This window comes from Anguilla anguilla, chromosome 4 (assembly GCF_013347855.1).
Source record: "Anguilla anguilla isolate fAngAng1 chromosome 4, fAngAng1.pri, whole genome shotgun sequence".
NCBI classification, from domain to species: domain Eukaryota; kingdom Metazoa; phylum Chordata; class Actinopteri; order Anguilliformes; family Anguillidae; genus Anguilla; species Anguilla anguilla.
Genome location: NC_049204.1, coordinates 66,650,468 through 66,678,381, shown reverse-complemented (window position 1 = coordinate 66,678,381; position 27,914 = coordinate 66,650,468). Strand labels below are relative to the sequence as shown.

General features: G+C 44.9%; 2 protein-coding genes across 2 annotated transcripts in view; one reads left to right on the top strand and one right to left on the bottom strand.

Annotated features, from left to right (window-relative positions):
- Nucleotides 1-27,914, bottom strand: part of LOC118225953 (tripartite motif-containing protein 16-like) — a 972,804-nt gene that overhangs the window by 548,944 nt on the left and 395,946 nt on the right. The gene's annotated exons all lie outside the window — the stretch shown is intronic.
- Nucleotides 6-9,982, top strand: LOC118225130. Its single transcript, XM_035413183.1, has 12 exons — nucleotides 6-708; nucleotides 1,012-1,107; nucleotides 1,345-1,578; nucleotides 1,761-1,920; nucleotides 2,338-2,385; nucleotides 2,850-3,383; nucleotides 6,256-6,974; nucleotides 7,278-7,373; nucleotides 7,520-7,753; nucleotides 7,936-8,095; nucleotides 8,513-8,560; nucleotides 9,025-9,982. The coding sequence occupies exons 1-12, from the start codon at nucleotides 118-120 to the stop codon at nucleotides 9,564-9,566; spliced, it is 3,462 nt and encodes a 1,153-aa protein (XP_035269074.1). The 5' UTR covers nucleotides 6-117; the 3' UTR covers nucleotides 9,567-9,982.

Below are 27,914 nucleotides of genomic sequence, written 5' to 3'. Positions count from 1 at the left end.
TCCAACACCACACCCCCTGTAGCTGTGGGCAGAACCAGGAAGTCACTCCCACTCTCTCTGTCACGCAGTTTCAGAGAAACGAAACTTAACTCTGTCTCTGTCAGTGTGAGCAGTAAAATGGCTGAAGGTGGTGTTTCACTGGATCAGGACCAGTTCAGCTGTGCGATCTGTCTGGATCTACTGAAGGATCCGGTAGCTATTCACTGTGGACACAGTTTCTGTATGGGCTGTATTAAGGGCTGCTGGGATCAGGATGATCATACTGGTGTCTACAGTTGTCCCCAGTGCAGAGAGACCTTCACCCCAAGGCCTGTTTTAAGAAAAAACACCATGCTGGCTGAAGTGGTGGAGAAACTGAAGAAGACAGGACTCCAAGCTGCTCCTCCTGCTCACTGTTATGCTGGACCTGGAGATGTGGCGTGTGATTTCTGCACTGGGAGAAAGCGCAAAGCCGTCAAGTCCTGTCTGGTGTGTCTGGCCTCTTACTGCGAAGCTCACCTCCAGCCTCACTATGAATCGCCTCCTCTTAAGAAGCACAAACTGGTGGAAACCACTGGAAACCTGCAGGAGAAGATCTGCTCTCATCACGACAAACTGCTGGAGGTTTACTGTCGTACCGATCAGCAGTGTATCTGTTATCTGTGTACGATGGATGACCACAGAGGCCATGATACAGTCTCAGCTGCAGCAGAAATGACTGAGAAACAGGTAAGGACTGAAACTTTTTAAGGTGGTTAATATTATGAAGACTAATTTCTCTTTATCACATATCATACTATTTTAATAGCTGCTCTGAGAATGGGTTGTCAAAGCTTTTTTACCGCAGGTATGTTTCAGTAAAATTGTACAGAGACTTGATCTCAGGTTTCAGATCCACAGTGATGAACAAAACAAGATGGAAATAAAATTTAAGACAATTTCAAACATTACAATGGCAGACAATTGAGTTGTCATCATACAGTAAATATACAATAAACATTGTTTTAATAGGCAAAGGAAATTTTTCCACAGAAGCAGCTGGGGGTGACACAGAGTAAATTCCAGCAAAGAATCCAGGAGAGAGAGAAGGAGCTGCAGGACCTGAGACAGTCTGTGCAGTCAATCAAGGTGGGTACTGACCAGAGGAGAAGACAGCTGGCTGCTGGAAGAGCCATTTCAGGGCTCAGTCAGGGCTCTCCTCCAGTCAGCCAGTGAGGAGCCCAGTGTTGGGTCACTTTCCAGCCCTGTGGGGCTCAATCCCACTGAGCCACACTGTGGGCAACAGGCTGTCTGGGGTCCCAGTAAGAGCTGAGTGAAAGGCCTAGTTAAAATGTCCAGCCCTCCTCTCTCTGTGTCTCCTAACAGTGCTCTGCACAGGCAGCAGTGGAGGACAGCGAGAGGATCTTTACTGAGCTGATCCGCTCCATTGAGAGAAGGCGCTCTGAGGTGAAAGAGCTGATCAGAGATCAGGAGAAGGCTGAAGTGAGTCGGACTGAAAGACTCCTGGAGCGACTGGAGCAGGAGATTGCTGAGCTGAGGAGGAGAGATGCTGAGCTGGAGCAGCTTTCACACACAGAGGATCACATCCATTTCCTCCAGGTAACATCACTGGCTCTCTAACAGTCTGCACTATGTACATTGTACATACAAGGTGAGGAGTGTTTCTCATTTACAATGATTTGTTCTTCAAATCGATGCAGAAATCTTTTATTGAGACTGTCTTCTGTATGTCTGTGTGCCTGTATGTCTACCTGTGTGAATGTCTGTTGTTCTGTCTGTAGAGCTGTCAGTCTCTCTGTGCCCCTCCTGGACCTGGAGACTTTCCCAGCATCACTGTCAGTGCACACGGCTCTTTTGAGGCTGTGAGGAAATCTGTCTCTGAACTGAAAGAGCGACTGGAGGACGTCTGCCAGGCAGAATTAGCGAAGATTTCTATCACAGGTTATTACTGCTGAAATACGTTTATTTTTTTATCACAAGTTCTTATTTTCCATGATACAAGTTACGCTTAAGGTTTGCATCACTATTTTGTTCTCTGTTTTCCAGTTTTTGACCTTACTAGCTCCAGTTAATTTATAGCCCTGATCAGATATCCATCATCTTATCTTGAGCCATTATGTTCTCATTTCTAACTAAACTTATATGGTATAGCCATGTTTTCAGCAGGTCAGGTGTAGGTGATACCGTGTAAACACCACGGCCCACCGCTTCACACCGCCACTGCTTCCCCTCTGAGGCACTTCCCCCTCCGCTGGTTTCCTGGGGTAAACCCTGGTTAGTGTGGGTTAGTGTTAGCGAGGGACATTCATAAATTAAGCTTTTGGGAATTAAGCTTTCTTCTGATCTCTCTCTTTATAGTGGGAGAAGTCAATATTGTGCCCTGGACCAGAGAGGACTTCTTACAACGTGAGTCTGTAATTAAACCTTAATTAAAACAATGAAGCAACGTGAGATTTTGAGGTAATATGAAGAAAAAATAATTTTTAGAATGTTCTATATTCATAACTGACTGGCTTTAGGGATGCCATACCTCCTCTTTATGATGAGATCTCTGTGAATTAAGCTGTAGTCATCCTGGTATTAAACATATGGATCATATATAATAATATATGCCCTACAGTAGGGCTGTGTGAAGAAAGTTACAAGAACAATATGGATTAATATAAAAATAAATTAGATCATAGCAATAGTTGAGCATTCAGTACAAGAAGAAATGAAGAAATTAAAAAATTAAGTGAAAAGTAACTGAAAAGATACAATCAAGGATAAAAAGCTAAGTGTGCACAAACAGACATTGAGAAAACATAAAAATATATAAAATATGTGAAATGTGTAAAATATGTAAGAGGAGCTCTCTTCTCCCCCATCAGATTCCTGTCAGCTCACACTGGACCCAAACACAGTGTATAAACGCCTCCGTCTGTCTGAGGGGAACAGAAAGGTGACCAATGTGGAAAAGAGCCAGTCATATCCTGATCATCCAGAGAGATTTGAGTGCCGGGCCCAAGTGCTGTGCAGAGAGGGTTTGTCTGGACGCTGTTACTGGGAGGCTGAGTGGAGTGGGAATGATTTTGATATAGCAGTGTCATATAAAGAGATCAGCAGGAAAGGGCTGGGTGATGACTGTGTTCTGGGAGGTAATAACAAGTCCTGGAGTCTGCGTCGTGATGGCGGTTATTTTTTCTTGCACAATAATGAGAGCACTAAAATCCCTGTTCCCCCCTCCTCCAGAATAGGAGTGTACCTGGATCACAGGGCAGGAACTCTGTCCTTCTACAGCGTCTCTGACACAATGACCCTCCTGCACAGAGTCCAGACCACATTCACTCAGCCCTTCTATCCTGGGTTTAGGGTTCGGAGAATTGGATCCTCTGTAAAACTGTGTGATCTGGAATATGCCAGCTGTAATTAAAGAGAGGGAAAAACTCAAATGAGACAGAAAATGAATTAAATGTACTTAACTCTTCAACTTCAAATTACTAAATAAATGAAACAATGAAATGAGTGATTGAAACAAAAATAGAGGGTGGCTCGATGCTTTGAAATGGCCCAGAGTTTTCAGCCCAACCCTACATGACCCCGCCTTCTTTTCAGTCCACCCCTACATGACCCCGCCTTCTTTTCAGCCCACCCCTACATGACTCTGCCTTCTTTCATCCTGATCCTTGTCAGACTCTGTGTGTTGCAGTGTTTTGAAAGTCCAGCCCAGTCTGAACCTGAATTTAACACACAGACACTGTAGTTAAGTACATCATCAGTGTTCTGATTGGAGAAAATGCAGTTGATGTCTGGGTGGGATCAGTGGATGGAGTTTGGAGGCGGGGCTTGTGCAGTGTGCTAACGTTGATGCTCCTGTTTTACGGCTGCTGTATATAAGCAGGGCATCACAGTATTAGCATTTTACAAACCCCACGCTTTCGTCTGCAGCTCGATCATAACACCGTGTAAAAGTTTGTCCAGACCTCAGATTTTCCTTTCGATGGCTGCTGCCTCACTTCATTCTCCCCTGACTATAACTTCTTTCTCCCTGGCTCTGAGGCGTCCATTCTGTCACTCACAGAGCTCAGCTTAGACTCGCTGGCCTACAACTGCCATCCAGCTCACACAGCGCTCTGTGCTCAAAATTTAAAGGGCCAGCTACAAAGGGTCCAACCCCAACCAAGCCCTGCATGAAATGTCAGAATCAGGGTGTTCTGGTCAGGTTTTTTCAGACCTGGGTGAAAATTACAAGCTCTGTGGTGGAGCAGTGACTCGCATTGTCGCCTCACGGCAAGAAGGTTTTGGGTTCAAATCCCAAAGGCCTTTCAGTGTGGGTTTCCTCCGGGTACTCCGGTTTCCTCCCACAATCCAAAGACATGCAGGTTAGGCTACTTGTAGACTCCAAATTGCCTGTAGGAATGAGCGTATGAGTGAATGCTGTGTGTGCCCTGCAATGGACTGGCAACCTGTCCAGGGTGTATTCCTGTCTCTTGCCCACTGCATGCTGGGATAGGCTCCAGTCACTCTTGTGTTCCAATATTATAGTCAGCTGCATAATGTTTGGGGCAAAGAGTTGGCTCTGTACTCCTCTATTTTAGATTTGTAGTCAGGGTATTCACGTGTGGTTAAACTGCAGATTCTCAGCTTTTATTTAAGGGTATTTTATGCATTTTGGTTTCACCATGCCACACATTACCATGTATGGGATATGTCAGAGCATCATGGTAATGGAGTTTATATGGAGGTGCTGCTGTAAAATCATTAAGACGCTTTGGGTTTCATGGATGTTGTTGTTTTGCATTATACTGGGCTGTGTTGGGTTCTACATGCTGTGATTGTTGACAAGAAGAATAAATTAAACAAATGGTTGTGGTAACACCTTGTTACAGTCTATGGTTATTGCTTCCTGTTGATTGGCTGTTAACAACCTCATGTGATTCATTTTAAAAGGAACAGCTCACTTTCTAGAGTTCAATTTTATACAATGACAGTTCTGGTGATCATAAATGAGTGCTCTGTGCCTTCTTGGTGATGTCACACTTTGTCCTCCTGAGGCTAACACTGATGTTCTCCACTACTGTACATCGCTCTGGATAAGAGCCTCTGCTATGTGTCTGTAATGTAATTGATCAGTAGCTTGGCTAACATTAGGCATTAACATTAGCCTTCATGGGGGATTCAACATGGCAATAAATGCATTAAGGGACAAAGCACATTTAAAAAAAACAATTTCTAAATTCAATCCCCCGATATAAATTTGGCTAAAAATATTTGATGGTATCCTCCTTTATGGGAGTGAAATATGGGGACCCTACTAAAAAACAAAAACAAACAATGGGGTGAAAATCAAAAAAATTTCACCTTGAGTTCTGCAAAAAAAAAAAAAAAAATTACATGTCCACAGAAATGTCCCACGCAATGCATTCAGAGCTGAAGTAGGTCTCTTCCTGCTCCTGTTGACAATCAAAAAAAGAGCTCTCAAATTCTGGGTTCATCTGAATCAGTCTGAGCCACACTGCAACCAGCACAAGGGACTGAAGACCAACCAGCTCTACCCAGACAGAGAACCTACTGGGACATCAGAAAACTATTTTTACAAAATATATGAGAAAATACCACACCCACTACATTCAGAAAATTTGACAAGACCAACAGAAAACCTGTACATTGACAATTGGCATGAAGAAACAAAATGAAAAATGAAACAATAAACTGGAAATTTACCGTGCTCTAGGCTGAGATTATTCCCCTGTCAGTTAAAAACCAAAAACAAAGGCACACATTAACTATGTACACTGTTAAGGCACTAAGCATGGGTTGTATTGTTCTCTCTTTCTCACTCTCTCTATCTCTCTCTCTCGCTCACTCTCTCCCTCTCTCACTCTCTCTCTCTCTCTCTCTCTCTCTCCCTCTCATTCAAATGTGCTTTATTTGCATGACAAGTAAACTTGCATTGCAAAAGCAATGGGACATACAAAATGACAAACAGACCCCTTAAAAAAAATAAAAACAGTAAACCCCCCATACACATGTGATTGTGTATGTTTGTGTGTTTGTGCATGCTGAGGGTGTCAAGTATAACTCTGAACTCCCTTTAGAAACTGGCTACTGGCTTCTCCCAAAAGTATGTAAGTAGATGAATTCAAGTGATCATGAAGTTCAGTTAAATATATTCCATGTTTCTGCACATTCATTCAGTCGTCACCATGCAGGTTGCTAAACAAATAATCACCGCCCTGTCATATGCGTGTTTGTGTGTGTGCGACGTTGATGAGTAAATCTCCACTCTCTGCTCAGCCTGGCCTCAGTCCAACACCACACCCCCTGCAGCTGTGGGCAGAACCAGGAAGTCACTCCCACTCTCTCTGTCACGCAGTTTCAGAGAAACGAAACTTAACTCTGTCTCTGTCAGTGTGAGGAGTAAAATGGCTGAAGGTGGTGTTTCACTGGATCAGGACCAGTTCAGCTGTGCGATCTGTCTGGATCTACTGAAGGATCCGGTAGCTATTCACTGTGGACACAGTTTCTGTATGGGCTGTATTAAGGGCTGCTGGGATCAGGATGATCATACTGGTGTCTACAGTTGTCCCCAGTGCAGAGAGACCTTCACCCCAAGGCCTGTTTTAAGAAAAAACACCATGCTGGCTGAAGTGGTGGAGAAACTGAAGAAGACAGGACTCCAAGCTGCTCCTCCTGCTCACTGTTATGCTGGACCTGGAGATGTGGCGTGTGATTTCTGCACTGGGAGAAAGTGCAAAGCCGTCAAGTCCTGTCTGGTGTGTCTGGCCTCTTACTGTGAAACTCACCTCCAGCCTCACTCTGAATCTCCTGCCTTTAAGAAGCACAAACTGATCAAAGCCACTGGAAACCTGCAGAAGAAGATCTGCTCTCATCACGACAAACTGCTGGAGGTTTACTGTCGTACTGATCAGCAATGCATCTGTTATCTGTGTACGATGGATGACCACAGAGGCCATGATACAGTCTCAGCTGCAGCAGAAAGGACTGAGAAACAGGTAAGGACTGAAACGTTTTAAGGTGGTTAATATTATGAAGACTAATTTCTCTTTATCACATATCATACTATTTTAATAGCTGCTCTGAGAATGGGTTGTCAAAGCTTTTTTACCGCAGGTATGTTTCAGTAAAATTGTACAGAGACTTGATCTCAGGTTTCAGATCCACAGTGATGAACAAAACAAGATGGAAATAAAATTTAAGACAATTCCAAACATTACAATGGCAGACAATTGAGTTGTCATCATACAGTAAATATACAATAAACATTGTTTTAATAGGCAAAGAAAATTTTTCCACAGAAGCAGCTGGGGGCGACACAGAGTAAATTCCAGCAGAGAATCCAGGAGAGAGAGAAGGAGCTGCAGGACCTGAGACAGGCTGTGCAGTCAATCAAGGTGGGTACTGACCAGAGGAGAAGACAACAGCTGGCTGCTGGAAGAGCCATTTCAGGGCTCAGTCAGGGCTCTCCTCCAGTCAGCCAGTGAAGAGCCCAGTGTTGGGCCACTTTCCACGGCCCTCCTCTCTCTGTGTCTCCTAACAGCGCTCTGCACAGGCAGCAGTGGAGGACAGCGAGAGGATCTTTACTGAGCTGATCCGCTCTATTGAGAGAAGGCGCTCTGAGGTGAAAGAGCTGATCAGAGATCAGGAGAAGGCTGAAGTGAGTCGGGCTGAAAGACTCCTGGAGCGACTGGAGCAGGAGATTGTTGAGCTGAGGAGGAGAGACGCTGAGCTGGAGCAGGTTTCACACACAGAGGATCACATCCACTTCCTCCAGGTAACATCACTGGCTCTCTAACTGTCAGCACTATGTACATTGTACATACAAGGTGAGGAGTGTTTCTCATTTACAATGATTTGTTCTTCAAATCAATGCAGAAATATTTTATTGAGACTGTCTTCTGTATGTCTGTGTGCCTGTATGTCTCCCTGTGTGAATGTCTGTCGTTCTGTCTGCAGAGCTGTCAGTCTCTCTGTGCCCCTCCTGGACCTGGAGACTTTCCCAGCATCACTATCAGTCCACACGTCTCTTTTGAGGCTGTGAGGAAATCTGTCTCTGAACTGAAAGAGCGACTGGAGGACGTCTGCCAGGCAGAATTAGCGAAGATTTCTATGACAGGTTATTACTGCTGAAATACGTTTATTTTTTTATCACAAGTTCTTATTTTCCATGATAGAAGTTACGCTTAAGGTCTGCATCACTATCTTGTTCTCGGTGCTCCAGGTTTTTACCTTACTAGCACCAGTTAATTTCCAGCCCTGTTCAGATATCCATCATCTTATCTTGAGCCATTATGTTCACATTTTTAACTAAACTTATATGGTATAGCCATGTTTTCAGCAGGTCAGGTGTAGGTGATACCGTGTAAACACCACGGCCCACCGCTTCACACCGCCACTGCTTCCCCTCTGAGGCACTTCCCCCTCCGCTGGTTTCCTGGGGTAAACCCTGGTTAGTGTGGGTTAGTGTTAGCGAGGGAAATTCATAAAATAAGCTTTTGGAAATTAAGCTTTCTTCTGATCTCTCTCTTTATAGTGGGAGAAGTCAATATTGTGCCCTGGACCAGAGAGGACTTCTTACAACGTGAGTCTGTAATTAAACCTTAATTAAAACAATGAAGCAACGTGAGATTTTGAGGTAATATGAAGAAAAAATAATTTTTAGAATGTTCTATATTCATAACTGACTGGCTTTAGGGATGCCATACCTCCTCTTTATGATGAGATCTCTGTGAATTAAGCTGTAGTCATCCTGGTATTAAACATCTGGATCATATATAATAATATATGCCCTACAGTAGGGCTGTGTGAAGAAAGTTACAAGAACAATATGGATTAATATAAAAATTAATTAGATCATAGCAATAGTTGAGCATTCAGTACAAGAAGAAATGAAGAAATTAAAAAATTAAGTGAAAAGTAACTGAAAAGATACAATCAAGGATAAAAAGCTAAGTGTGCACAAACAGACATTGAGAAAACATAAAAATATGTAAAATATGTGAAATGTGTAAAATATGTAAGAGGAGCTCTCTTCTCCTCCATCAGATTCCTGTCAGCTCACTCTGGACCCCAACACAGCGCATCAATGCCTCCGTCTGTCTGAGGGGAACAGAGAGGTGACCGGTGTAGAAGAGATCCAGTCATATCCTGATCATCCAGAGAGATTTGAGCGCCGGGCCCAAGTGCTGTGCAGAGAGGGTCTGTCTGGATGCTGTTACTGGGAGGCTGAGTGGAGTGGGGATAGGGTTTATATAGCAATGTCATATAAAGAGATCAGCAGGAAAGGAGCGAGTGAGGACTCTGCTCTGGGAGAAAATGACAAGTCCTGGAGTTTGTGTCGTTATGGCGGTTATTTTTTCTGGCACAATAATAAGAGCACTAAAATCCCTGTTCCCTCCTCCTCAAGAATAGGCGTGTACCTGGATCACAGGGCAGGAACTCTGTCCTTCTACAGCGTCTCTGACACAATGACCCTCCTGCACAGAGTCCAGACCACATTCACTCAGCCCCTCTATCCTGGGTTTAGGGTTCGGAGAGTTGGACCCTCTGTAAAACTGTGTGATCTGGGATATGTCAGCTGTAATTAAAGAGAGGGAAAAACTCAAATGAGACAGAAAATGAATTAAATGTACTTAACTCTTCAACTTAAAATTATTAAATAAATGAAACAATGAAATGAGTGATTGAAACAGAAATAGAGGGTGGCTCGATGCTTTGAAATGGCCCAGAGTTTTCAGCCCAACCCTACATGACCCCACCTTCTTTTCAGCCCAACCCGACATGACCCCGCCTTCTTTTCAGCCCACCCCTACATGACCCCGCCTACTTTTCAGCCCAACCCTACATGACCCCGCCTTCTTTTCAGCCCAACCCTACATGACCCCGCCTTCTTTTCAGCCCAACCCTATATGACCCCGCCTTCTTTTCAGCCCAACCTTACATGACCCCGCCTTCTTTTCAGCCCAACCTTACATGACCCCGCCTTCTTTTCAGTCCAACCCTACATGACCCCGCCTTCTTTCAGCCCAACCCTACATGACCCCGCCTTCTTTTCAGCCCAATCTTACATGACCCTGCCTTCTTTCAGCCCAACCCTACATGACCCCGCCTTCTTTTCAGCCCAACCCTATATGACCCCGCCTTCTTTTCAGCCCAACCTTACATGACCCCGCCTTCTTTTCAGCCCAACCTTACATGACCCCGCCTTCTTTTCAGTCCAACCCTACATGACCCCGCCTTCTTTCAGCCCAACCCTACATGACCCCGCCTTCTTTTCAGCCCAACCTTACATGACCCCGCCTTCTTTTCAGCACAACCCTACATGACCCCGCCTTCTTTTCAGCCTATCCCTACATGACCCCGCCTTCTTTTCAGCCCAACCCTACATGACCCCGCCTTCTTTCAGCCCAACCCTACATGACCCCGCCTTCTTTCAGCCCAACCCTACATGACCCCGCCTTCTTTTCATCCTGATCCTGGTCAAACTCTGTGTGTTGCAGTGTTTTGTAAGTCCAGCCCTGTCTGAACCCGACTTTGAGACGCAAACACACTGTAGTTGAGGACATCATCGGTGTTCTGATTGGAGAAGATGCAGTTGATGTCTGGGTGGGACCAGTGGATGGAGTTTGGAGGCGGGGCTTGTGCAGTGTGCTAACGTTAATGCTCCTGTTTTACAGCTGCTGTATATAAGCAGGGCACCACAGTATTAGCATTTTACAAATTCCACGCTTTCGTCTGCAGCTCGATCATAACACCGTGTAAAAGTTTGTCCAGACCTGGGATTTTCCTTTTGATGGCTGCTGCCTCACTTCATTCTCCCCTGACTATAACTTCTTTCTCCCCGGGTCTGAGGCGTCCATTCTGTCACTCACAGAGCTCAGCTTAGACTCGCTGGCCTACAACTGCCATCCAGCTCACACAGCGCTCTGTGCTCAAAATTTAAAGGGCCAGCTACAAAGGGTCCAACCCCAACCAAGCCCTGCATAAAATGTCAGAATCGGGACGTTCTGGTCAGGTTTTTTCAGACCTGGGTGAAAATTACAAGCTCTACGGTGGAGCTGTGACTTGCATTGTCGCCTCACGGCAAGAAGGTTTTGGGTTCGAATCCCAAGAGCCTTTCAGTGTGGGTTTCCTCCCATTGTTCAAGGACTCCAAATTGCCAGCAGGAATGAGCGAGTGAGTGAATGCTGTGTGTGCCCTGCGATGTATTGGCAACCTGTCCAGGGTGTATTCCCGTCTCTTGCCAACTGCATGCTGGGATAGGTTCCAGCACCCTCTGCAACCCTGACCAAGAATTAGCCATGTAAGAAAACAGATAAATGGGTGGAATAAAAAAAGATAAAACTTAAGTTTTGTTCACATTTATGCAGACCCTGTCACTCTAATGCTTGTATTCCAATATTATAGTCAGCTCCATAATGTTTCGGGAAAAGACATATTTTTTCTTTAGTTTACTCTGTACTCCTCTATTTTAGATTTGTAATCAGCGTATTGACGTTCGGTTAGACTGCAGATTCTCAGCTTTTATTTAAGGGTATTTTATGCATTTTGGTTTCACCATGCCACACATTACCGTGTGTGGGATATGTCAGAGCATCATGGTAATGGCGTTTATATGGAGGTGCTGCTGTAAAATCATTAAGACACTTTTGGTTTTATGGCTGTTGTTCTTTTACATTATACTGGGGTGTGTTGGGTTCTACACGCTGTGATTGTTTACAAGAAGAATGAAATAAACAAACGGTTGTGGTAACACTCCATGTGACAGTCTGTGGTTATTGCTGTCTGTCAATTGGCTGTTTACTGTCTGATATGATGCATATTAAAAGGAATAGTTCTCTTTCCGGAGTTCATTATTATACAAGGACAGTTCTGGTGATTATGAATGAGTGTTCTGTGCCTTCTTGGTGATGTCACACTTTGTCCTCCTGAGACTAGCACTGATGTTCTCCACTACTGTACATCGCTCTGGATAAGAGCCTCTGCTATGTGTCTGTAATGTAATTGATCAGTAATTTGGCTAACCTTAGGCATGTAGGAACAGGCAGTTCAGTAGCTGCCCCTTGCAGTGCTACACTGTACCAGACTCAGGTATATGAGTACATGGGGGAGTGGCTGACTGTTACAACACAAAATACACACCAGGTATGGAGACTCATTCAGTCCTACAGCCATAAGTTACAGTTCAGCATTTTATATTTTAGAAAAACAGTTTTGTGTTGTGTATTGTGATTGTTTTCAGGGCAAGGACATGGCAACCAAAATAATATTTCTTAAAAGAGGATAGTAAAATATCACTTGACATTAGAGCCACTAACAGGGAATCAGGAGGAGCAGGATATTGGCTGGACTCCAGTACACAGGCCAGTATGTAAAACAGCACATTCAAACTTTTCAACCAGAAATAAATTCCTGTTTATCACAGTACTGGCTTGTGGCCACTAGAGGCCGCCATATTGTCGTGTTGGTGTCCTTGTTCTGTTCATTCGTTTCATTGTATTCGTGTTTCAGTTCATTCTCACGTTTTTGTTGTTTCTGCTCATTGTGTTCACCTGTGCCTTGGTGTATTTAAGTTCCTTGTGTTTATTACTTCTTTGCCTGCCTCTCGTGTTCTCATGTCTCTTGTTAGTTTCGCCCCTTTGCAAGTTCTCTGGTTTGTATTTAGTTCTTGTCTTTGTTGCTGTTTGTTGATTTTCCTACTTGTTTATTAGAACCCTTGTTAGTTATTTTGTACATCCTGCCTCCTGCGCTCCTCCATCTTGTTTCCTTGCCCTGCTCGCCGTGTCAGCAGAACCAAGCCAAACATGGAACCAGCAGAGATTTCCCAGCTTCCCAACGCTCTGGCTAATCAGGGCTCCAGCACTGGGCATCAGGAACAGCTGCTCCAAGACAGGACTGAGAGTCTGTAGAACCTCACCTCAGTGGTCCAGTGTTTGCCTTCACCTGCTGCTTCTGGGGAGAGTTCCCTGCTCCTGATGCCTCCTGCTCAGCATCGGGCTGCAGGGAGAACCCTTCTCCTGACTCTGAGCCACGTTTGCCCCCCCCCCCCAGAAAAGATCTGATGGCTGTCCTGGCCGATTCCGAGGTTTTTTAACCCAACGCTCCTTGTCATTCGAGCATGCAACCCTCCAGTCTTCCTCCCGACCAGTCCAAAGTAGCTTCTAGCATCTCCGTACTTCCAGACAAGGCCGTCGCCTGGGCGTCTGGAGACTGGGAACAGCAGTCCTCGGTGTGTTTGGGCATTAACACGGTTGCCTTGGAGATGAGTAAAGGTTCTGATCAGCCTGTTGCCGGGCAGGAGGCAGCCTGTAGTCTAGTGACTTTGAAACAGGGTTCACGCTGTGCATCAGACTTTCATAATTAATTTCTCAGAGTATGGGTGGACTGAAGGAGCTCTTATGATTTTTTTTATTAAGGTTTATCTGAAACTCTGAAGGACGAACTTCCCACCAGAGACTGACCTACCGAACTGGCACAAGCTAAGCGCTCCGGCCATTCGCATCGACGGCCGTCTGCGAGGACGGGAGCTGCAGCGCCGGTCCAGTGCAGGGCATCATGGGACGCCACTTCCTGCCCACTCACCTGCTGCTAAGCATCCCCGGTCTCCAGAACCTTCTGTTCCCCATTCAACCAGTGCCTTCGCCTCCTCCTGCCCCGCTGGGTTCTCCCGATGGCCACAATGAGTATTTAGTCATGCCGTTTGGGTTGAGTTATTCTCCTGCTGCGTTCCAGTCGTTTATGAATGAGGTTCTACGAGATGACCCATCTGTTTGTCTTTGTGTACATTGATATTCAGATGTTTTTCCAGGTCACTTTCCAAATATATTAAACATGTCCATCAAGCTCTACAAAGGTTATTCATTTGTTAAACCTGAGAAATGTGAATTTCATTCTGACCAAGTTTCATTTCTGGGCTTTACTGTCTCTTGGGTGCTCTGCAGATGGACCTGCGTAAGGTTCTGGCGTCTCTGACTGGCCTCAGCCCTCCTCTGTCAGTGAGGTGTGGCCTTTTCTAGGCTGTGCACATTTCTACAGAAGGTTCATCAGACAGTTCAGCTCTGTCGCTGCTCCTCTAACCAGTCTCACCCGCTGCTCTGCTTCTGTGTTTGTGTGGACTCTGGAGGCGGAGTCCGCCCTCAGTTAACTAAAGAGGCTCCTGTGCTCGCTCAGCCGGACCCCTCCCTGCCCTTCATTGCTGATGGACGCCTCCCATGTGGGAGTGGGGGCTGTGCTGTGACAAAGAGCCACCAAGGATCTGCCAGGCCAGTTATGATCCGGGCTGCAGAAATGATCCAGGTGACACAATGGCATTCTAAAACGGCTGTTATACCCATTGTGACGTACTTAAAGTTTTGTTGCAGTGTCCGTTGCTATGCCGACGCTGGCGTGACAGATCCGCACCTGCACCTGTGTGCCTTGTTGACACACCCTCTTACCCTGGCTGAACTGAACCATCTTCAGCTGGGAACTGCTGGCTGTCCAGCCTGCCCTGGAGGAGTGGTGTCACTGGGTTGGAGGGAGCAGAAAAGGATTTTCTGGTCGGCACTGATCACAAGCACCTCGCCTACGTCCATGATGCCAAGAGGCTCCACCCTCACCAGGCCAGATGGGTGCTGCTCTTTAACAGTTTCAGCTTCTATCTCCTACCGTCCCGGTTCTAAGAGCAGCAGACCTGACACAATGTCCTGAGTCTCCACTGGTAAGGAGGGGGATCCTCTCCCCATTGTCCCCAGTTACCTCAATATGACTCCAGTCACCTGGGGCACAGAGACCATGGTAGTAGAGGCACAAAGGAAGGAGTCTGATCTGGGGGGAGTTGCCCTAATAACCGGTTGTTTGTTCCTAAATCTGCTCAATCTCAGATTCTGCAGCAGGCACCCTCCTCCCATTTTATGGGTCACCCAGGTTCTGGGCTCAGCCTGGAGTTTGAGAAGAGGCGATTCTGGTGCCTGTCCATGGAGGTGGATACTCAAGCCTTCGTTGGCAGTACCTGCCAACAGGTCGTCCACTCAGCCTCCAGCTGGTCTCCTCCAGCCACTGTCTATATCTCCCACTCATGGTCCCACATCTCCATGGATTTAGTTCCCAGGTTACCGCCACCTACTGGGTTGGACGCTGTGTTTATAACCGACAGATTTTCCAAAGCTGCTCATTTCGTGCCCCTTAAATTCCCTTCTACAGTGAAGGCAGCACTAAAGGAGTCTGGGGGTGTTTAATAACCAGTGTGTGTGCATGACTGTGTGCATGTGTGAGTGTTTATGTATGTGTGAGTGAGCTTGTGTGTTTGTGGATGTGTTGTATCTGAGCGTGTGAGTTTGTACAGGTGTGTTTCTGTATGGTGGAGGAGGGGGTCAAGTATAAATCTCCACTCCTTTTAGAAACTGGCAACCATACGTATGTAAGTATGTAAATTAAACATTTAATAAGGCTCAAAAATATGTCAATGCATTTCATGTTTCTGCCCAATCATTCAGTGATATTCATCACCATGGAGATTGCTAAACAATCACCACCCTGTCATATGTGTGTTTGTGTGTGTGATCTTTATGAGTAAATCTGCACTCTCTGCTCAGCCTGCTCTGCTCAGCCTGGCCTCAGTCCAGCACCACACCTCCTGTAGCTGTGGGCTGAACCAGGAAGTCATTCCCACTCTCTCTGTCACACAGTTTCAGAGAAACGAAACTTACCTGTGTCTCTGTCAGTGTTAGCAGTAAAATGGCTGAAGGTGGACCTGAACCCGGAGATGTGGAGTGTGTTTCCTGCACTGGGAGAAAGCGCAAAGCCATCAAGTCCTGTCTGTTCTGTGATGAATCTTACTGTGACACTCACCTCGAAATTCATAATGGACTCCACCCAGGAAAGAGACACAAGCTGATCGTTGCGTCTGGAAACCTGAAGGGGAAGTACTGCCCTCAGCATGACAAACTGCTGGAGGTTTACTGTCGTACTGATCAGCAGTGTATCTGTCTGCTGTGTGTGATGGATGAACACAGAGGCCATGATACAGTCTCAGCTGCAGAAGAAAGGACTGAGAAACAGGTAAGGACTGGACCTTTTTAAGGTGGTTCATATTATAAAGACTCATTTCACTTTATCACATCATACTATTTTAATAGCTGCTCTGAGAATGGGTTGAAACTCTTACACACGCATAATAACGGTTGTGCTTTGTTACAGTGAGGTCAGATCTTAGCTCATTCCCAGAGTATGTAGGTTTATGAACTGTGCTTTGTTGAATTTCATTAAAACATTTATTCAATAGACTTTATTTTGAAATTTGCCTTACTGAATTTTGTTTGTTTATTTACAAGATTTTATTCTGAAGTGTTTTAGACATGAAAAAGTATTGAACAACATCGTGATTTCTATGCATGACATCTACGGTGTTAAAGCAGTAAGAGCAGGACGTGAACCCAAGTCAGCTCTCTGTGGCCCTGTTCAGACCTGTACTTTGTATCCAGATATATCCAGAGTGTGTCTAGATTCAGTCGAGACGAATGTCAGTTCACACCTGGCATCAGAATGTGTCTCCACATGCATCTCGAGTGACTACTTGTGATCGGATCTCACTTCCCTGCTCAATGTGCAAATAAACACGTACATCATTTCCGTTTTGCAAAGACCAAATGCGTTGTTGTTTTTAACCGGCGAGAGGCAGCAATGCACTACCTGTCATAAACGTATATACACCTGTGCCTAGTCTGCCGGAAATTAAAAGAAGAAGTTTGCAAAGACCTTGGCGAGCGGAAATCAGACAGCGTGTTTTGTGTGTACTCCATCCACAAGAATCCATTTTGCCTGTTGTTGTGGCTTCTTCTTGTTGTTTCGCACTTTAATATGACGCCATTGGCGTGCCAGTGAGTACGTACTTCCGCTTACGCAGAGGGCGTCAGTTGACTAGGTGGTCCTTCAATGTGGCCCAGGACGCACTGCTAAAAGAATGTGGTCATATGTGACCCAGAACACCTCCGAATGTGGTCTGAGTGATCGGACCTCAGTGCGTCCTCAATGCGTCTTGGGTGCATTCACACCTGTAGTTAGAGCTGTCCACTTGTGATTGGATCACCCAAGACGCATTTTAATGTCAGGTCTGAACAGGGCCTGTGACATCTCCATATTCACTCCCTGAATGAGAATCAACATGGCTGAAGCAGCTAGTTCACTCACACACATTAGAAGCTTTACCTATAATGCCAGTAAACTTCTACACACTGACCTACTATCCTATACATCAAACATGTTGCAGTACTTTATCATTTTTGGAAGATGAAGATGTGGTTGAAAAGTTGAATGGTGTATTATGATATGAAAAAATAATCTGTCCACAGAAGCAGCTGGGGGTGACACAGAGAGAATTCCAGCAGAGAATCCAGGAGAGAGAGAAGGAGCTGCAGGATCTGAGACAGGCTGTGCAGTCACTCAAGGTGGGTACTGACCAGAGGAGAAGACAACAGCTGGCTGCTGGAAGAGCCATTTCAGGGCTCAGTCAGGGCTCTCCTCCAGTCAGCCAGTGAGGAGCCCAGTGTTGGCCCAGTTTCCAGCCCTGTGGGGCTCGATCCGACTGAGCCACACTGTGGGGAACAGGCTGTCTGGGGTCCCAGTAAGAGCTGAGTGAAAGGCCTAGTTAAAATGTACAGCCCTCCTCTCTCTGTGTCTCCTAACAGCACTCTGCAGAGGCAGCATTGGAGGACAGCGAGAGGATCTTTACTGAGGTGATCCGCTTAATTGAGAGAAGGCGCTCTGAGGTGAGAGAGGTGATCAGAGATCAGGAGAAGGCTGCAGTGAGTCAGACTGAAGGACTCCTGGAGCGAATGGAGCAGGAGATGGCTGAGCTGAGGAGGAGAGATTCTGAGCAGAAGCAGCTTCCACACACAGAGAATGACATCCATTTCCTCCAGGTAACATCACTGGCTCTCTGACAGTCTGAACTCTTTACATTGTCCATGTTGCACTCGCAGAATGACGACAAGTCTTCAGGTGCCACATAATTTAATGAAAAGCAGTTATCTATTACTGCAAACAAAACATAAAAGCTTTTAGCTGACCATGTACGCAGACACTTGCTTTCAACTCGCTTAGCTTGTATTCCAGCCAAGCAAGACGTCCTGTGCATACAAATCTCACACTGACTGGCGGCTGGTATTGTACTAGCTACCAGAGAGACAAAAGATTATTGCAGGTAATACGTATAAAGACGCAAATTATCGTATCGCTGAAATAAAACGACAAAAAAGTATTAAGGGGGGCTAGAAATAATATAATCAAAACCAACAACGGGTGTCACTCTGCCTCCGGAACATATACAAGGCACCACATACATACAAGGTGAGGCGTTTTTTCCAAAGATCCGTCCCTGGCATCTGCACAGGTATCTAAATTGAGACTTTTTGTTCTGTCTGTCTGCAGAGATGTCAGTCTCTCTGTGCCCCTCCTGGACCTGAAGACTTTCCCAGCATCACTGCTAGTCCACACGTCTCTTTTGAGGCTGTGAGGAAATCTGTCTCTGAACTAAAAGAGCTACTAGAGGACATCTGCCAGGTGGAATTAGTGAAAATCTATCAAACAGGTTAGAACTACAGAAATACTTTTTCCTCAATTTTTTCTTTTAAAATAATGAATGCTCTGTCACAAAACACACAACAAAAAATACACACACTTTCACTGACTAACACACACATACACACAGGCACACACACACGTATACTGTCTATCTTTCTCTCTCTCTTTCACACACACACACACACACACACATACATAATGACAGACACACACAAACACATGGTGTGGTGACAGGTTTTGGTTTATCTGAAGAAATCTCTGTAGATATTTCTGTTTAATGCATCAGCAGCAGGTCAAAGCTAACAAGGTAACAGTGACTCAGTGTAGAGTATGAGTATAGTCAGAGTACAGCCCAAGGTAACAGTAACTCAGTGTAGAGTATGAGTATAGTCAGAGTACAGCCCAAGGTAACAGTGACTCAGTGTAGAGTATGAGTATAGTCAGAGTACAGCCCAAGGTAACAGTAACTCAGTGTAGAGTATGAGTATAGTCAGAGTACAGCCCAAGGTAACAGTGACTCAGTGTAGAGTATGAGTATAGTCAGAGTACAGCCCAAGGTAACAGTAACTCAGTGTAGAGTATGAGTATAGTCAGAGTACAGCCCAAGGTAACAGTAACTCAGTGTAGAGTATGAGTATAGTCAGAGTACAGCCCAAGGTAACAGTGACTCAGTGTAGAGTATGAGTATAGTCAGAGTACAGCCCAAGGTAACAGTGACTCAGTGTAGAGTATGAGTATAGTCAGAGTACAGCCCAAGGTAACAGTCACTCAGTGTAGAGTATGAGTATAGTCAGAGTACAGCCCAAGGTAACAGTAACTCAGTGTAGAGTATGAGTATAGTCAGAGTACAGCCCAAGGTAACAGTGACTCAGTGTAGAGTATGAGTATAGTCAGAGTACAGCCCAAGGTAACAGTGACTCAGTGTAGAGTATGAGTATAGTCAGAGTACAGCCCAAGGTAACAGTGACTCAGTGTAGAGTATGAGTATAGTCAGAGTACAGCCCAAGGTAACAGTAACTCAGTGTAGAGTATGAGTATAGTCAGAGTACAGCCCAAGGTAACAGTGACTCAGTGTAGAGTATGAGTATAGTCAGAGTACAGCCCAAGGTAACAGTAACTCAGTGTAGAGTATGAGTATAGTCAGAGTACAGCCCAAGGTAACAGTGACTCAGTGTAGAGTATGAGTATAGTCAGAGTACAGCCCAAAGTAACAGTAACTCAGTGTAGAGTATGAGTATAGTCAGAGTACAGCCCAAGGTAACAGTAACTCAGTGTAGAGTATGAGTATAGTCAGAGTACAGCCCAAGGTAACAGTAACTCAGTGTAGAGTATGAGTATAGTCAGAGTACAGCCCAAGGTAACAGTGACTCAGTGTAGAGTATGAGTATAGTCAGAGTACAGCCCAAGGTAACAGTAACTCAGTGTAGAGTATGAGTATAGTCAGAGTACAGCCCAAGGTAACAGTGACTCAGTGTAGAGTATGAGTATAGTCAGAGTACAGCCCAAGGTAACAGTGACTCAGTGTAGAGTATGAGTATAGTCAGAGTACAGCCCAAGGTAACAGTAACTCAGTGTAGAGTATGAGTATAGTCAGAGTACAGCCCAAGGTAACAGTGACTCAGTGTAGAGTATGAGTATAGTCAGAGTACAGCCCAAGGTAACAGTAACTCAGTGTAGAGTATGAGTATAGTCAGAGTACAGCCCAAGGTAACAGTGACTCAGTGTAGAGTATGAGAATAGTCAGAGTACAGCCCAAGGTAACAGTATCTTGTTGCTCAATATTACAGTGTCAGAAGACATTGTTGTTCTTTCTCCAAAATATGCTACTGCTGGATTATCTTCCAAGATAAATAAGCACTCGATGTGCTCCTAGTTATAATCTAGTTTCAAATGAAACTTGGGAATTTGGAGAGTGAAAATGAACTTTGTGACCACAAGTCACCACAGATGTCCCAAAATACACCAAAATTGGAAAAATGAAGGATAGCCACTTTAAATTAAAAATACAAAACAATCTTTGCTATATAACTAGGATTTTATAACATAAATAAATGTTTTCAAAAAATGTACATGCCACACGTTTACCTATTGAATAAATATGAATATGGAAATGTCCTGTTCTGTCCTGTTACCAGAGTTAATAGTGCTGGTTTTAAAACCAGTGTTACATCTGGCTCTTTGGTGAATCAGGCACTTTTTCAAAGAATTAAAAACTCTTTGGATAATGGCAGCTATGGGGAGCTGGTGGGGGCCCATTTGGAGAGCTGGTGGGGGCTTATTTGGGGAGCTGGTGGGGCCTCATTTGGAGAGCTGCTGGGGGCTTATTTGGGGAGCTGGTGGGGCCTCATTTGGAGAGCTGCTGGGGGCTTATTTGGGGAGCTGGTGGGGCCTCATTTGGAGAGCTGGTGGCGGCCCATTTGAGGAGTTGGTGGGGGCTCATATGGAGAGCTGCTGGGTGGCTCATATGGAGAGCTGGTGGGGGCTCATTTGGAGAGCTGCTGGGGGCTTATTTGTAGAGCTGCTGGGTGGCTCATTCGGTTAAGGCACCACGCTGTGGTGCATGGATGAGCCTCACGGTCTCAGATCGAATCCAGACCAGGTCAGTGCCGCCTGTGGCCCGGAGGTCCGTAGGGTGACCTGCAATTGCTAATTAAGAAAATAACTAAAATATCACCTAAAACTTATTATCAAATGAATTCACCAATCCCACATAACACTACCACAACAGAGTCTACAACCCTTGCAAAACGTGAATTTCATGATGTGTCCCTTTTCTAAAAGGTCTCATTATTCCCTTTGATTTAGAATGGAGTAATTTTAGGTTAAAAATGCCATCCTGCAACATCTACTGACAAATCAACCTTTCACTAGTGATATCACTGGGAGATCCATGGATAAATCTACTGTACAAGCCTGTATCTCTGGCCCTGTGAACACTTGTCTTTATGTGCCACATCTTTTCAATTTACTGACTAATCCAACACATCACATTAGATTACTGTAGTCTGAATGTAACAGACGTGGGTCAGATTTGTGGCATGAAACACATCTGGGGGTAGTTTGGGTTGGATGCCACTGAGATATAAGATCTGAATGTAAATGCTCCAGTGTGTGTCTTCTCCTGTCAGCCTTCTACTGACAAAAATAACGATAGACATAATGTTTTATTAAATGCAATTAATTTGTTAAAATAGAATTCCACATCTCCAGGAAATATGACATAAAGGTCATCTTTATGACCTCATCTTTTTTGTAAACTTTCTCTCTGCAGTGGAAGACGTCCAAATTCTAGAGCCCAGGACCAGAGAGGACTTCTTACAATGTGAGTCTGTAGTTGCAGCTAATATAAGAGAATGTGGCAACACCAGAATACAGGAATATTGAGGAAAAAAAGATATTGTAACAAGTCACGATGAATGAACCACACAGGCATGGAGGTGTACGATACGCACAGTTTATTTTATGCACGTATCACAATACTGTCGTCGTTGTTGTTGTTGTTGTTGATCCTGTCCATGTCCAGTCTCACAGGCAGCACATATAAAGGTTTAGAATTAATCTGGCGATATTGTAGCCGGTTAAGTGAGCGTGTCGATGGTACATCATAATGCAGTGTGTACGTTCGGTGAACGCCAGATAGATGTGGTGCGAAAGCAATAATTGAGAAGTAATAGACAATTATTAGTGAGGAAAAAAGCAGGTTACAGAAGCTTGCTTCCAGTGGAGCTTGAACCAGCAACTTCTCGATATATAGACTGTGACATTAACCACCAAGCCATGAATGGACTGGGTGTTGAAACTAGGAAATTTCTTGGGTGATAAAAATTATTAGTGAGGAAAAAAAGCAGGTTAATGAAACTTTCTCCGGGCAGGGCTTGAACCTGGATCCTCATGGGCCACAGACTGTAACATTGACCACTAGGCCACAAACAGACAAGCTGTGGAGATTGGAAATGGTTTAGGATAAAAAGATATGTGCATTTTGTGTGCAAACGTGAGATTTTGATTAGCCCGTGTAGGTGAAGGATTGGCTGGTGTTGGTAAAAGGTCCAATGGGGAGACATTTTGTTTGTGGACTAGGCGGCAGGAAGAAGAAGAAAAGGCAAAATCCCCTTAGTTTGGGGCTTTGTTGTCTGGACGTGTGAAGTTGTTTATGAAATCTGTTTGTTGAAATGGGGTCAGAATGTACAGAATTTAATGTTTTTAAGGGCTGAGAGTCTGTGGCTGTTGTGGTTATTTCTGTGGGGGGAACCCTGAAAAGTGCCAAACTCTCGGTGCTGTATAGGTGCATATCAAGGTCCATGAATAATACATTAGAAAAACAAATATCATTTCCAGAGAAAATTATATACTTGTAGATATAATAAAATAAGAAAAGTAACCTAGATCACACAGAATTAATTTTAACAAGACTAGGAAACCTAGTATATGGCTGGACCTAACACACGTGATCCGGCCGACCAATGGTGTAACTTCATAACTCGGCTGACCAATGGTGTAACTTCATCAGTCAGTCACTCAGTCACTCAGTCAGTCACAGACATTTGCGTTTGTAGGGCTGGCCCCGCTGTTGTTCAGTCGGTTAGGGGTCCACGTTCATTGCTCTCTAGTGACCCCTGCTGGTCGATTGGGTTCCCATGGACTGCATGTGAAAGTTGCGTATGAAAGGTCCTCCTCTGATTCTGTTCTGTGAGCTTAGCTGTAGTCTGTGGTGTGAAAATAAGCAGCTGGTGACACCACGTGTTTCGGAGGAGAACCTTGGGTGTCCAAAGTTACTCTCCCAAATCAACAGTGGGGTTCACAGCATGAGCATGGCTGCAGATGATTGGCCGTTCCAAACTGGGGTGGGAATTAGACATGCCCAGTCCCCATTGGGCTCCAAATTTGTTTAAAAAAACTAATAAAAATAACATGTGAATGGAGTAAAATATGAAATTTAATTGTGTGTAAAATATGTAATTGATGTTTATTATTATGATTACTGAACTCTCTTTTCTCCTTCTTCTCCTCTATCAGATTCCTGTCGGCTCAAACTGGACCTCAACACAGCATATAATTACCTCCTTCTGTCTGAGGGGAACAGAGAGGTGACTTATGTGGAAGAGATCCAGTCATATCCTGATCATCCAAAGAGATTTGAGAGCCGGGCCCAAGTTCTGTGCAGGAAGGGTCTGTCTGGACGCTGTTACTGGGAGGCTAAGTGGAGTAGGGATGATGAGGTTTCTATAGCAGTGTCATATAAAGAGATCAGCAGGAAAGGAGGCAGTAATGACTGCACTCTGGGATCTAATAGGAATTCCTGGAGTTTGCGCTGCAGTCCCTCAGGTTACTCTTTCTGTCACAATAGGCGTATAACTGAAATCTCTGGTCCCCCCTCCTCCAGAATAGGAGTGTACCTGGATCACGGGGCAGGAACTCTGTCCTTCTACAGCATCTCTGACACAATAACCCTCCTGCACAGAGTCCAGACCACATTCACTCAGCTCCTCTATCCTGCGTTTAGGGTTTGGAATGCTGGATCTTCTGTAAAACTATGTGATCTGGTAAGAGGCAGCAAGTGAAGGGAAGATCAGCTGTAATTAAAGAGAGGGAAAAACATTCACATGAGACAAAACAAATTTATTGTAACTATTCAACACTCGCTCTCTTTAATTGCAGCTGATCTACAGATGACAGAAAATGAATTGAATGAAATTATAATAGAGATCTCAATTCTGTAGGGTTTGAAATGGGCCCAAAATTTTCAGCCCAACCTTACATGACCCCGCCTTCTTTTCAGCCCAACCCTACATGACCCCGCCTTCTTTTCAGCCCAATCTTACATGACCCCGCCTTCTTTTCATCCTGATCCTGGACAGACTCTGTATGTTGCAGTGTTTTGAAAGTCCAGCCCAGTCTGAACCCGAATTTAACACACAGACACTGTAGTTAAGGACATCATCAGTGTTCTGATTGGAGAAGATGCAGTTGATGTCTGGGTGGGATCAGTGGATGGAGTTTGGAGGCGGGGCTTGTGCAGTGTGCTAACGTTGATGCTCCTATTTTACGGCTGCTGTATATAAGCAGGGCATCATAGTATTAGCATTTTACAAACCCCACGCTTCCATCTGCAGCTCGATCGTAACACCGTGTAAAAGTTTGTCCAGACCTGGGATTTTCCTTTCGATGGCTGCTGCCTCACTTCATTCTCCCGTGACTATAACTTCTTTCTCCCTGGCTCTGAGGCGTCCATTCTGTCACTCCCAGAGCTCAGATTAGACTCGCTGGCCTACAACTGCCATTCAGCTCACACAGCGCTCTGTGCTCAAAATTTAAAGGGCCAGCTACAAAGGGTCCAACCCCAACCAAGCCCTGCATTAAATGTCAGAATCAGGGCGTTCTGGTCAGGTTTTTTCAGACCTGGGTGAAAATTACAAGCTCTACTGTGGAGCAGTGACTTGCATTTCCTCCCACTGTCCAAAAACATGCAGGTTAGGCTACTTGTAGAGTCCAAATTGCCTGTAGGAATGAGCGAGTGAATGGTGTGTGTGCCCTGCAATGGACTGGCAACCTGTCCAGGGTGTATTCCTGTCTCTTGCCCACTGCATGCTGGGATAGGCTCCAGTCACTCTTGTGTTCCAATATTATAGTCAGCTGCATAATGTTTGGGGCAAAGACATACTTTTTCTTGATTTGGCTCTGTATTCCTCTATTTTAGATTTGTAATCAGGGTATTCACGTGTGGTTAAATGGCAGATTCTCAGCTTTTATTTAAGGGTATTTTATGCATTTTGGTTTCACCATGCCACACATTACCTTGTGTGGGATATGTCAGAGCATCATGGTTATGGCGTTTATATGGAGATGCTGCTGTAAAATCATTAAGACTCTTTGGGTTTCATGGCTGTTGTTGTTTTGCATTATATTGGGGTGTGTTGGGTTCTACATGCTGTGATTGTTTACAAGACGAATGAAATAAACAAATGGTTGTGGTAACACTCCATGTGACAGTCTGTGGTTATTGCTGTCTATCGATTGGCTGTTTACTGTCTGATATGATATTGCTGTCTGTCGATTGGCTGTTTACTGTCTGATATGATGTGTATTAAAAGGAATAGTTCTCTTTCCGGAGTTCATTATTATACAAGGACAGTTCTGGTGATTAACAATGTACAGACTCAGCGACCATAGCCTTGCCAATGAAATTGGTCGCCACAAAAAGACCTGGCTGGCAAAAGAGAAGAGGCCGTGTGCTCACCGCAATCTGAGGTGGAGACAGAGGCCCACTTCCTGCTTTCCTGCCCCAAGTTCCTCTCAATCAGAAATCAATATTTTCACAAATTCACTGCACAGATAAATCAATTCCAACACCAATCGGAGCCAAATAAATGAGAAATTCTTCCGGGGGAAGAGGACACTGCGATGTAGGTGGGAGCTCAGTATGTCTCTGCCTGCCATACATTAAGAGAGGGTGTGGACTAAATAATGGTGCTGTACACAATATCATCTGTGTTCATTACCAATACTGGTAAATTCATAAATTGTTATATTATGAACAAAATATGTTTAAACCTGGGTGTGAGTGCGTGTGTGTGTGTGTGAGTATGTGTGTGCGTGTATGTGTTTGGGGGGCTGTTATTTTTTTTTCTTTCTCCCCTCCTCTAGTTATATTTTGTATGTCTCATTGCTTTTGCAATGCAAGTTTACTTTTCATGCAAATAAAGCACATTTGAATGTGAATTTGAATGAGCGAGAGAGAGAGAGGGAGAGAGAGAGAGAGAGAGAGAGAGAGGGAGAGAGAGAGGGGGAGAGAGAGAGAATAATACGATCCATGCTTAGAGCCTTACAGTGCGTGTGTGTGTTTTTGTATATTTGCGTGTTTGTGTACAAGTGTGTTTGTGTGTGGTGGGGGCGTCAAGTATGACTCTTTACTCCCTTTAGAAACTGGAAGCTCCCAAGAGCATGTAAGTAGATGAATTCAAGTAAGCATGAAGTGCAGTTAAATATATGTGCATATATTCCATATTTTTGCACAGTCATTCAGTCATCATGATTCAAGTTCAACTAAACAAACAATCACCACACTGTCATATGCGTGTTTGTGTGTGTGACGTTTACGAGTAAATCTCCACTCTCTGCTCAGCCTGGCCTCAGTCCAGCACCACACCTTCTGCGGCTGTGGGCTGAACCAGGACATCACTCCGTCTCTCTCTGTCACGCAGCTTCAGAGAAACAAAACTTTACTGTCAGAGAAACGAAACTAAACTCTGTCTCTGTCAGCGAAACGAAGCCAAACTCTGTCTCTGTCAATGTGAGCAGTCAAACATGATGAGAGAACAAGGGCCTTGTTGGTTTTGGTTGTACGCCTTCTCTGTCTCCCCAGCACGGGGCACCAGGCCACTTAATTACCGGTGTGTGTGCATGACTGTGTGTTTATGTGTGTGTGTGTGTGTGTGTTTCTGTGTGTGATTGTGTGTGTGTGCATGACTGTGTGTTTATGTGTGTATGTGTGCGATTGTTCCTGAGTACGTGAGTTTGTATGAGTGTTTGTGTGTGGTGGTGTAATGGTGGTAGTAGTAGTAGTGGTGGTGGTGGTGGTGGGGGGGGGGGGGGGGGGGAGGAGATTAAGTATGAATCTCCTCTCCTTTTAGAAACAGGTTACACACATGAGTATGTCATTAAATGCTTTATATAGCTCAAAAAATATGTTAATGTATTCCATGTTTCTGTGCAGTCATTCAGTGATATTCATCACCATGCACACTGACATATGTGTGTGTGTGTGATATGAGTAAATCTCCACTCTCTGCTCAGCCTGGCCTCAGTCCAACACCACACCTCCTGCAGCTTTGGGCAGAACCAGGAATTCATCCTTCTGTCTGTCACACAGTTTCAGTGAAACAAAACTACACTCTCAAATTAATTAAACTACACTCTCTGGCAGCGTGAGCAGTAAAACGTTGTGAGAGAATAAGAGCCTTGTTGGTTGTGGTTGTACACCTTCACTGGCTCCTGATTAAACCCAGGGCTGATTCCAAGGTCCTCCTCTTCACCTACAAAGCCCTTCACCCTCTTGCCCCAGACTATATCCCGGAACCGCTCCATCGCTATACCCTTTCCCAGTGGCTCCTGCCCCTACCTCACCCTGAGTCCACAGGATCGCTCCAGTCCTGTCCCTCGCTCCACGGTCATGGACTGCTTCAGCCGTGCTCCTCCCCTGCCCATGCCTCGATGCTGTCTGGAGCTCCATATCCATCACTGGGCTCCTCTAAACTGCACTATTCTAACCATGCCATTTCGTCTTCTATTATTCCTGTTAGCTGTCACCTCAGCTGTAACCTGCTTAACCCATTTAATTGGCTGTGATAGATCTCCGATAGCTTTTCTGCTACATTCCA